Source organism: Uranotaenia lowii, chromosome 3 (genome assembly GCF_029784155.1).
Source record: "Uranotaenia lowii strain MFRU-FL chromosome 3, ASM2978415v1, whole genome shotgun sequence".
In the NCBI taxonomy this organism is placed as follows: domain Eukaryota; kingdom Metazoa; phylum Arthropoda; class Insecta; order Diptera; family Culicidae; genus Uranotaenia; species Uranotaenia lowii.
Window position 1 is genome coordinate 226,763,875 of NC_073693.1, and position 12,213 is coordinate 226,776,087.

General features: G+C 39.8%; 1 protein-coding gene across 1 annotated transcript; it reads right to left on the bottom strand.

Annotated features, from left to right (window-relative positions):
• Positions 1-447: 447 nt before the first annotated feature.
• LOC129753140 (uncharacterized protein K02A2.6-like) lies at positions 448-4,110 on the bottom strand. Its single transcript, XM_055748939.1, has one exon. It carries the CDS (start codon positions 4,108-4,110, stop codon positions 448-450), a length of 3,663 nt encoding a protein of 1,220 aa, XP_055604914.1.
• Positions 4,111-12,213: the final 8,103 nt, after the last annotated feature.

The following is a 12,213-nucleotide window of genomic DNA, read 5'->3' on the forward strand; positions in this document are numbered from 1 at the left end:
ACTTGAAAATCGACTCTGAGTTTGAACATTGTGCAATTTATTAATATTCCATTTTTTCCGTTTCCAGTGTCAGTTCTTGCTTGGTTGTCAGTAGCAACCACCAATAGCAATCAGCTACCACATGGAGAAAAAAAACAGAACGAAAATCTTGCTTGCAATTATTAGGAAATTTTCACTTTAGTTTATGTAGACATGATTATACCCATACCTTGTTCTATCCCATCCTCGTCGCCATTTGTAGAGATTCCAATCCACTAAAATAGTATTCTTTATCTTCTGACTAAATCCTACATTTCTCTGTCCGGGAATTACCTTGCCACACGTCCACTCTGTAGAACTGTCTCTTAATTCTGTCCCATTCCCATAGCCTCCTCGGTTTGTTACAAATATCATTTTTGTCATAAACTTTGGAATATCAACCATCAGCTATTTCGCCAAGGGGCGACCCTACACTGATGCATTGGGCGTTGTTCTATACGTTAGTAGAAAAACGTCTAGAGCTTCCGTTATACTTCCTCCTCCTTCTCGGATTTTTTTAATAGCTCTTTTGAAAGTGTCAACGTACCTTTCGGCTTGGCCGTTGGACTGTGGGTGGAATGGTGCAGTTGTGACGTGGTCAATTCCGTTCTCGATGCAAAATGTAGCAAATTCTCCACTGGTAAATTGGGTACCATTATCACTCACCAACGTACATGGCATACCCAACCGAGAAAATAAACTTCTGAGAATTGCGATGGTAGTGGAAGACGTGATGGATTTGGTGCGTACTATTTCTACCCATTTACTGTAGGAGTCGACAACCAGTAAATAATATTCACCTTCGATAGGGCCAGCGTAGTCTGTATGTACTCGCTGCCACGGAACCGTCGATTTGGCCCATGGTAGTGGTTGCTGTTTCGTAGGACTTTTGGCAACCGATGCACAAGGTTTCCATGTTGCCACGTAGTTTTCAATATCGGCATCGATTGAGGGCCAATACACATAGCTTCGAGCAATCCTCTTCATACGTTGAATGCCCGGGTGACCGCAGTGTATCTGGCGAAGGCATCGTTGGCGGTATTCCGAGGGCATTACGAGTCGCTCAGCGAACATTACACATCCGTCGATGAGGGAAAGTGCTTCCCGTCTGTCAAAGAAACGACGAATCTCCGAATCCGAAATGGCCGATTTTGACTGAGGCCAACCTTGCCGTATATAGTTGGCAACTTTTCGTAACACTGAATCGAATTGGGTAGTTCGCTGGACAACTCTAAAAGAAAGAGGAAGGATTTTTAGCGTATCTAATGCGATTGATCTTACATCATTTTCCACTGCAATGCTGGCTACGATGAAATCTTCGTCGGGTTTGGCATGATTTCCAATGAGTCGGGATAAAACATCTGCGTTCCCGAACTTTTCGGTGTTGACGTAAACGATGTGGAAATCATACAGAAGAAGCTGAAGAGCCCACCGTTGGAGCCTGTTGGCGGTGTACACAGGGATTCCGGATTTGGATCCGAAAATACGCAGGAGCGGTGCATGGTCGGTTTCCAGGGTGAATCTTCTTCCAAATACCATTTTGTGGAACTTTGTTGTGGCATAAACAAGAGCTAACCCTTCGCGGTCCGGCTGACTATATTTTTGCTCCGCTGGGGTTAGAGCTCGTGATGCATGCTGGACTACCTTGATTGATCCATCTGGAAATTTGTGGCTGATGGTGGCGCCAATGCCAACGGAAGAGGCGTCCGCTGATACCACAATCGGGAGGTTTGGGTCGTAGTGTGTGAGCAGAATGTCCGACGAAAGGATCTGCTTGAACTTGTCGAACGCCGTTTGACACTCCTTGGACCAGATGAATTTCTTGTCTTCTTTCAGTAGATCGTCCAGTAGGTACCGGAGAGTTCGCATGGCCGGAACGAATTTGCCATAATAGTTAATGGCACCCAAGAATGAGCGAACCCCGGATACGTCTGAAGGAGCTGGCATGTTGCGGATGGCTGTGATTTTGCTCGGATCTGGACGAATACCATGTTGATCGATGAGATGTCCCAAATATTTAATTTGGGATTGGCCGAAAGAGCATTTTTCCAGCTTGATGGTGAACCCAAATTCTTGGACTCGTTGCAGAAAATGTTGCAGGTTTCGGTCGTGTTCGGCTTCGGTCTTGCCGCCAATTAGGACATCGTCAAGATACCCTGAAGTGCACTCCAGTCCGGCGAGCATGGTATCCACAAGCTGTTGAAAGGCCCCTGGAGCTGCCTTCACGCCCGGGGACAATCGATGGAAGCGGTATAAGCCCCGGTGTGTGTTGATGGTCAGCATTTCTCTCGAACTTTCGTCCACTTCTACCTGCAGGAACGCATCAGATAAGTCGATCTGGCTGAATATTTTACATGTCGCCAGTTTAGAGAAGATGTCCTGAGGTAGTGGGAGTGGGTACTGGTGGGGTTTGAGTGCATTATTGAGTCCCGTCGAATAATCGCCGCATATTCTGATTGCCCCGCTCGCTTTCCTAACAACTACAATCGGAGCCGCCCACTCAGAATACTCGACAGGAGAGATTATGCCAAGTTTCTCCAGCCGGTCGAGTTCGCTGTCGACGATGCTACACATGGCGTATGCCACCGGTCGTTTTGGCCGGAAGACAGGAACACTTCCTTCCTTCAGTGTAAGCCTCACCTTTGTTTTTGTGCAAAGTCCCGGAACATCACTGAACACGGTAGGGAACTTTTCTTTCAGGGACTGTACGTTGGCTTGTCCACTGGTAACTTGATTGCAAAAACTTTCCATGGGTAAGGACGACAGGTTGAATGCCTCGATAATATCGAGACCGAGCAAGTTCAGCTGCTGCTTCACGATGTAAAACTTTCCAGTACGAGTGACACCATTTATCGTGAAATCACAGGAGAATTCTGATTGGAGCTTAAGTGGTTTTCCGGAAGCTGTTGATGCTGTAACCATCGACCTGCGGCATTCTGGTTTCCCGATGAGCTGCCATGTAGCCTCGGACACAATGCTAATGTCAGAAGCTGTGTCCAACTGAAGCCTCACTGTTTGGTTGTTGATCACGACCGGGACAAACTTCCTTCTATGACGCACATGTTTCACTTGCAGGCTTCTCGTTGCTGGTCGAAATTTATCGCGTTTACCAGGACGTTTGGCCTTCTTCGCACTGGAACAGTAGCCATCTTTGTGACCAAATTGGCCACAGTTGGTGCACTTATGCTTGATGAAATGGCAATCGCGAGCATAATGCATGGAGCCACAATTCCAACATGGAGATGTTGGTCGGGATCCACTTTCTTTACTGGAACGCGGCGGTGAGAATGAAGGTTTCGGAAATCGTTTCTCAAACGTCTTCTTCCCCCTGATCGCTCGGACTGCTGCTGACGATGGAGCACCCTCTATCATGGCCGCATCGTGTTTGATGTTGAGCAACCGTTGGCACTCGTCCGAAACTTGTTCCAGACTGATATCGTTCCTCTCTTCAATCCTGGAGAGCAACCTGGTTCTCATTTCCGCGTCGTTTTCCGCCTTAAGGCCACACACAAACATGAGACATTTGAACTGGTCTTCCGACATCTTCCCTAGTTCAAATTCTACACACAGTCTATTCACACGACACGTAAATGATTTGTAATCCTCCGAAGGTTGCTTGGATACCTGGAGACATTGGTACCTCCTACTTATGATGGATTGAGGAGTGCCAAATAAACTTTTCATCCGGGTTACTGTTTCGGAAAAACTTACATCTTTGGGTGCCTTCGGGAGGATATAGCTGGTGTATCTGTCGTGTTCAGACGTTCCGATCTTGCGAAGCAGCAATCGAACCTTGGCGCTGTCATCAAGCCGAGCTGCATCCCTGGCGAAGAGATCTTCATAACGGGTGAACCAGGCTGTGAAGGTTATGTTGTGCTCAGGCTCGTAGCGGAACTCTGCTATGCTGTTGGCCAAAGATTCAATGACGAGTTCTAGGTTCGACAGATGTGCAGGTGGTGTAACTTCCTGATGTTTCTGGAGGAGCTGTGTGATGACCGACTGCTGTTGCTGTAACTGGTGCAGGATTTGGGTGAGCACGGGATCCGCGTGGTAGGGTGGTGTGTGCTGCTGGAATTGTTGCTGCTGTAGCATTGGTTGACGGAGGAGGTTCTGCTGCGGCTGGTGTTAAAACCCTGCTGTTCCCGATGCTGTGGGCGGGTGCTGTTGAAAACCCGGTACCACGGAATTTCCCGCTGGAGTTGATGTGCGCGGAACATGATTTTCGGGAGACATGGAATGGTCTTCCATCCTAACCTCAACTTCGTCCAACTGATCGACGCAAAACTTTCGCGATTATCACCGAATAACCGTCGGTAAACCGATTTCTCGTCGCCACTGTTACGACTCGCGAGACGAGGATAGTCGGAGGCGATAATAGATCAAATTATAAAACGCGAATCGTACAATTAAAAGTAATTATTACTGACTACTAAAAAACGTGTACTTAGTCACTTGGAGAACCAGATTCAAGTGAAGTGGTGACGTCAACCGAATGACTGACAAGCAGTCATCTGAGAGCCGAACGGTTTCGATGATTGTTCCAGTGTTTCCAACAGTAATATTGGTCACACGTAAGCGTTTTTATAATCAAACTTGCAATAGGTTTCGTCTTCGATGATAACGCACACTGATTTTTCACACAGCAGTTGATCATATAATTTACGGGCTCTTGGTTTGACGGAAGCAGCTTTATTTTGACTCCGCTTCGGCTTTTTCTGCTTCTTATATGTCTCTACTCTAGACCCAATCTTATCTTTACATGGTACTGAGAGGAGATTCCACTGTTAGACCTCATTTCTATCTGAGGCAGTCTTCTTACTGACGTAAGCATACGTGACTTTCCAGTTCAAAGTTTTGTCCACCGGACTTCCCAGGTGTTTTATGAAGCAGCTGCTAGCCCCAGACGATTCTTATTTATGATGATAATTTATTATTTATTCTTAATGCAAATGATTTTGTTCTGCAGATGGAATTTAAAAGTTTATCTTCATTTGGATTTTTCAATGTGTCCATGAAATAATCAAATTGTGTAACATAAGGTTGCCAGATTGCCCGGTTTCATCCGGGTTTACCCGAGTTTGTTCACACCCAGCAAACATTTAAGAGGGTATATCGCAGGAACAACAGAATTATTCAAACAAATATACCAGATGAAAAGATTGTATTAAACTTACCAAAATAACATATAGCTACAAAAGTGGAAGCGATATATCAGACAAGATTTTAACGATTCGATTTCCCCACAAAAAGCTAAATATACGATTTTAAGTATTTGAGTAAAACAAAAAAAAATCCTCGGCCGAGATTTGAACTCCGTCCTTCGAGTTGGCTATCCCGTTGCCACGATACCATCTCATCAGTTGATATGATTCGCACTATAGCTCTATATGTAAGATTTTATGTTCACGAACCGGTCAAAAGAAGAAAGAAGGAAGGATCGCCCATTTATCGTAAATCAGTTCACTCAAATCGTAAATGTCGAATTAGTATATTCTAAACTATATATTTGGAGACATATTTGCGAATTGACTAAACTGCTATCCGATTCAACTTTTTTTGGGCAAAGCTTGTCGTAAATGAATGATAGAAAATCACTCAATACCAACTTGTTACGATTATTATTGAAAATGTCTTAATATTGGATTTGGATTATCATTTCTATTGCGATTTCATGTTAGCTGGGCATGCTCATTCTCAAATCACATCAGTTGTATAAAAATAATCTTGAAAGGTTTTTTGGAATCCTAAAATACGGTTTAATATCTGCTAATAAAATAGGATAAAAAAAAATCAAATATATTTTTTAAGTTTTTTTTTAATCCTGGGTTTTTTTCGAGAATTTATAAATCTAATACCCGGATTTTTCCAGATTTTTAGTCCAAAATAGCTAGAATTTCTCAGACCCGAAAACGAGCTTAAAAAATTCTGGCAACCTTAGTTTAATGTATTCTTTTTATTTTCGACTGGACATTTATAAAAATTAAAGTACGGGGAGTTTTTCGTGATTTTTTTTTCGCGAGTCTCCTGAAGAATTCAAAATCGATTGTGGTTAAAAATGACCCCATAAAGTCGGTTATATTATTTTCTACTAAACCAATAACATTATCAACTGTATGTGGAATTAGCAGAAACCACATACCTAATCAAGTTATAAAAAAAAAATTCCAAACTCGTTATCTAATAAAATCATTCAACCGTGTGGATTCCATCCGGCGCAATCAAATCTCATGTCGGATAAATGTTTACCCCGATATCCCGATCCGCATCATACAACATAATCCCATCATCGATCGGTCGCACTTTTTCGAACTCAATCATATCTTTTTTTTTCAGCAGCAGCAGGGCAGCATTTTAATTCACTTCCCGGAACCAAGCGCACGAAACGGCGACGGGCAATGGTGAAATTTGATGCTATCCGAAACACCTGACATTCCATTGGGAAAAAAGTTCAAACTGATAGGAAAGAAAAAGTTTCGAATGCTTTCCAACCACAAACGAGCAGCTGTTGTGGTTTTCCACCGTAGTATTTACGTTTGATGTCAGCAACAGGTTGAAAAATGTGGAGTCGCAGCATTTTCTATTGAGTCAATAATACTGATTCGGTTTTTTTAAATTTAGTCTCGCAGAACAGCACATAAATACAAGGGAACATAAATGAGGGAACAGTATCAAAAATATAAACAGTACTTCCGCTTCCACTCACTTCAGGATTTTTATATAAATCTTTTAACCATATTTGATACTGATGTTGTCACCGTACTTCATAAAATACAGGTAATTGGATAAAGTTAACAAAAAACTAAGCGAGAAAGATTTGACACATAAATAGATTTTTCAACTACTTAATATCAGAGCTTCAAAATACTCCACTAGTATTAGGTTGGACGGATTTTCAATTTTTTCAATATTTGAAAATTGGCAATTCAATCGGACTTAATTTAGGGGTGCTTCAAAACGCTCAAAGTTTCGGTTTTAAGACTCTTAAAAACCCAAAGGGAGACCAAAGGAAATGGGAAAAATAGAAATTGAAATATTGTGGCCAAATGACTTAATAATGCATGAGACGTCGAGATCTGACATTAATCCCGAAAAAATTGTTTTCCAAAAATCGGCTTTCTAGGACTTGGTCGGTTTTTCGCGACACGGCTGTTTTTCAGAAAAGTTTCATAAAGTCGAATTTTGTTTTTTTTTTTTTATGATGACACTTTTTGACGATTTTAAAGTCATTTGGGCTTCTTCACTGAAAATTTGGTACGGGAATATGAGCTTTCTCCAACCCCTTGGTTTTGCAAAAAATGTTAGTTTTAAAATCCTAAATCAAATTAATCAATTAAGTTATCCTAATAATTTTTGTTTGTCTGAATACGAAAATTGAAAAATAAAAAAATGTTGTGCACGTTTAACCGATTTTCTACGCATTGTACGCAAATACCTCTACTTTTTGATATCCCGTTCAAATGATAAAACCTACCTAGCTGAAATCTGGCGTTCCCACTATTTATTTTCGACGGTCCTTGGAGTAACCAAAAAAGTCGTTGGTATATTAAGTGTTAATAACAGAGAAAGTTCTCTTTATAACGTTGAAAATATTCTAAGATGTCGATTTTTTATTGAGTTAGTTTAAAAAAAGACACTGTGAGACAGTTCAAAATAGTGTTCAGAAGCTACACACAGAAAATAAAGGAGAGGAGAATTAAAAACACAATAAAGCATTACAGAAGCTCTTGAAAATGCTAAACAGTGATGTTAAAAAGGCGGTGCCAAATGCCGAACCAGGTCGGATATCCAAATACGGCAAACGCATCAATTTTCATCATAACTGACAACCAGTTCAGAATATGAAAAAGTGTGCAATATGTTTGAGTCAAGATCCATCTCTGGGTCAAATACAATAGAGAAATAATTTCATAAGAATTCGATTACCGTCGTACCCTAGCTATGGGTTAAAATGGAGAATGTTTGTTTTTGTTATATTACCATCAATATTGAAGATATCGATTTCAAATTCTAAACAGGAAAGCTGGCAAATATCTTGATCATTTGTGGTGACAGTTCGCACGTCCTGTGAAGGTGTGTATATATAAAAGGTTGGATAGTCAGTTCAAAGCGAGGAACTGTTTTTTGGGGGATAATTTTATTCCTGCTTCCTTCATAGAAAGCCTTACATATACGTTGCATCACTAGAACCGGTATGAAGTATTCTTTCTTTTGCATACATTTTTTTTTGCCTAAACCTTACGATAACATACTCAAAATCCAGTGCAAAGCTGAATTTCGGTGTAGGAATTGTATCAAAAATCCGAATTGATGAAATGTTTGAAAAACAGCTACCTTTGAAAATTCGTCATAAATTATGTATTTCGTATTTTACAAAATCTAAAGATGCCAAAATGTGACAAATTACGTCAACTTTCCAATACATTTTTTTAATTTTTTCTACTGTAACAGGAACAGCTTTGGCGGTTGATTGATTGAAAAGTACGGGTTTTACACAACTTTTTTACATTTTTTGTAGCCATGATCTTTAAAAAAAATTGATAAAAATTTATAGTATGTGCAGCATATAGCTTCTAACTTCAGCTTTCTTTTGCACTAAGTGAAATTTTTTTCGAGCACTGATTAACAGATTTATAGCAATTTTCCTGAAGCATGTTTTTTCATAAAAACTTTCTTGGACTTAACATAACTTTAAAATCATTGATTGTAGCTGAAAGTTGTCTGAGAAACATTATAGGCTTTTCAAAACTATAAGTTTAAAAGAAATCGGTTGAGAAACAAGAAAGTTTTAGCGAAAACAGTGTAAACCGTCATTTAACCGCTCGCGGTATGAATAGGTATATACAAAGTATCGGTATGTTTAGTGTTAAATGAGAACCCAAATGTTTGCTTTGCTTCCTCAGCGTGTAGAATTGGAAAACAAGGAATCAAAACAGGAATCGCGAAATGTCAACAGTGAGGCCAGGCGTGAATGCGTGAATCGACCTTTGACTGCTGATGACAGATGATTGTCGTACTTTTATTTCCGTTGTTCGGATACAATCTTACATTTATTTTCCACTTGTGCAAACGCGACTGATATCTCCAAGATTCGTTAACAGAATCGCGCATTACGCTGTTTCTTTCGTTCTCTCATAATTTTGTTGTTGTTGTTGTAGTTTGAGTGATTATGGCTTGAGGAGCTATGCCTCATATCCGCCAACTAGCTTAGTTGTTATGCTTTTGTAAGACCTTTCGTTACACATCCAAATGTGCCATTTGAAGAAACTTGAGAATGTTTTTTAGTTCATCCTCCTTAATAATTCCGTTATTTGGCTGGAGTAGTTGTGGTAGGGTCTTATAGTTATCCCAATCGAAGTGATTGCGTACGTGGGTGTACTTTACACATTCAAATAACGAATGAGTAGTAGTATCCGGTTTATCGCAAAGCTCACATTTTTCTGATTGCTCTATTTTCATTATACCGAGCCAGTATTTCGAGAAATCATGTCCTGCTAATATTCGATTTAATGATCTTATTTGTTGGCCATCTAGCTTGGAGAACCAAAACCATGGTTTCAAGGGGAAATTTTCGAAAAGTTCGTAGAATTTTTTTCCTTTATTGTTCAATTGTACTAAACTTTTATACCATTCGTTTGTTTTTACTTCCAGTTGTTTTTTGTAATTTCGTGTTACGTCATTCCAGCACAGTTTGTTTACTAGAATGGCATTACTCTCAACTCCTTGTTTTGCCAATAGATCTGCTTGCTCATTTCCATATATACCCACATGGCTAGGGATCCATTGCAGCACGGCTCCAGTATCCATGAGTTCTTGACAAATTTCTCCGGTTAGTTCATCCCAGTCTTTGAGTTCCACGTGAGATTCCAACAGCCAACACGCCGATTGTGAGTCTGTTAGAATTACTGTTCGCATACGTTCTAGCTTGGTAAGTTCCTTAAGAGCACATCGAATCGCGAGTAGTTCAGCTGTCATAATGCTTGTTGGCTGATCCAGTCTTAGGCTTATTCGTATGTTACTTTCCTCTTCATAGACTCCTACTCCGCAACCTTGGTTTGTCTTGGAGGCGTCTGTGAATATTTTCCTCCACAGGCAATATTCGTTTCGTAAGTACTCCAGTCCCATTTGTCGAATTGTTTCATTTGCCATGTTTTTCTTATTGATAGGCATCCCTTCTATGTGATGGCGTATATCTACTTGCGCATGCTGGGCATGATAAGGTCCGTAAACCCTTTGGACTTCTTCGATATTATCTAAGTATAGCCTCTCTAAGAATGTGTAGTATTTATTATCTAGGCGGTTTTCTTTGTCGAGTTGTGTTAATTGTTTGTATACTACATCCTTTCTTCGGAAATGTAAAGAGATTCTTTTTTTTGTGGTTTGGTACCTTTTTAACTTAAGTGGTTCCTCATTCGAAAGGGCTGCTAAGGTGTTTATGGGTGTTGTTTTAGAGCAACCTGTGGCTATTCTTTGACACTGACGGTGGGTCACTTCCAATAATTCTTGGTTTGAGAAACTGGTATCTGCATATACTGTGCTAGCATATGAGAGATAGTTCCCAAAGAGCTTTATTGAAAAGAATCATTACTTTCGGTGTGGCTCCTTTTTTAATACTTCCAATGATCTTCAACATGCTTTGCCTCTCTTTTATTTTCTCTTTCATTGTCCTTACGTGAATACCAAAGTTAAGATTATGATCAATGAGTATTCCCAGATATTTGTAAGACCTTACATTTTCTATGTTTACACCTTTAGCTGATAATTTCAAGTCAATGTGTCTTCTTTGAAATATTATAGCTTTCGTCTTGTTCAGGTTCAGTTGGAGTTCCATCATTCTGCTATAATCCATGAAATACTCAATCACTCGTTGTGATTTCTGAATAGCTTCGTTTTGACTATCGGCAAATATTATTTTTACAAAGTCGTCTGCAAATTGTACTGTAACAACATCTGTTTCAACTTCTGCGGAATGCAAAGAAGCGGTATAAATGTTAAACAAGGTCGGTGAAAGGACATCTCCTTGCGGTAAACCTTGTGAAATAGTTGTATAAGTAGGACCTTGTTCAGTTTGTATGATCAATTTCCTGTTGTTTAAGAAGTTATAAATCCACGTGCAAATATCCTTATCAAAATCCAGCTCGGTCATTTTTGTAATCAATTTATTCACATTTACGTGATTGAATGCGTTTGTGAAGTCAAAGAAAACTGCTATGCATACTTTTCCTTGTCTTTTACCTTCTTTGATATGATTAGTCACAAATTCCAGGCAGTCTTCGGTAGATCTTTGCTTTCTAAATCCTAAAGAAAGATCTGGTAAAATTTGTTTACTCTGTATGCGACGTAGGATGATAGAATTGATAGATTTCACTATTGTTGGTAAACAAGCTATCGGTCGATAGTTAGCTACATTGCTTAGGTCCCTACCTGGTTTAGGAATCGGGACTATACGGATTTCTTTCAGGTAGTCTGGTAATGACCCCTTTTCTAGGTACTTGTTAAGTTCGCTAACTATCTTCAGCTTAGTTTCTGTGTTTAGAGTCTTGAGCATTTCGTAAGTTAAACGATCGGTGCTCGGTGCTGAGGTTTTCTTCTATTTGTTAATTATTTGGTTCCATTCTTCTAACAGAATTCTGTTTTGGGGTGTTAAAGGTGTCGAGTTTTCTTGTATCTGGCTTATATCAACAGTCGGTCCAAAATTGATTCTGAGGAATTGTTCTGCGTTTTCTTTAGAAATCAGGATTTTATTATTTTTGGGTTTATTCGTTTCATTGTACTTGAGTCGTCGTACTAACAACCAGTTGGCTTTAGTATTTCGTGGATCGATGTCTTTTGTAATTTCAGAAAGCTTTTCCTTCATAAATTCTTTTTTTTGACGAAGAAACTTAGCGTCTGCCTTTTTCATTTGTATAAGGTTCGTTTCATTTGAAACCATATTGAATTGTCTTCTTGCTTTTTGTTTCTCTTTGTAGAGAACAGTAAGCTGGTCGCACCAATAATATTTTGGTTTATAGGTGCTTATGCCAGAATTGCGTTTCAATGATTCTTGGACCAACTTCCCAAAATTTTCAAATGAGGAGAAATCCTCAGGCTGAATCGACGTTAGTTCCTCATTTATTTTAGTTTTGTTATAAATAAGCCGATCTTTTTTCGCTTTTACTGTAGAGATTTCAATTTCAATTAATAGATGACCTGACCCTC

What these genes read in the sequence shown, in the direction of transcription:
- LOC129753140 (XM_055748939.1), bottom strand. Translation starts at nt 4,110, where the DNA reads ATGCTACAGCAGCAACAATTCCAGCAGCACACACCACCCTACCACGCG.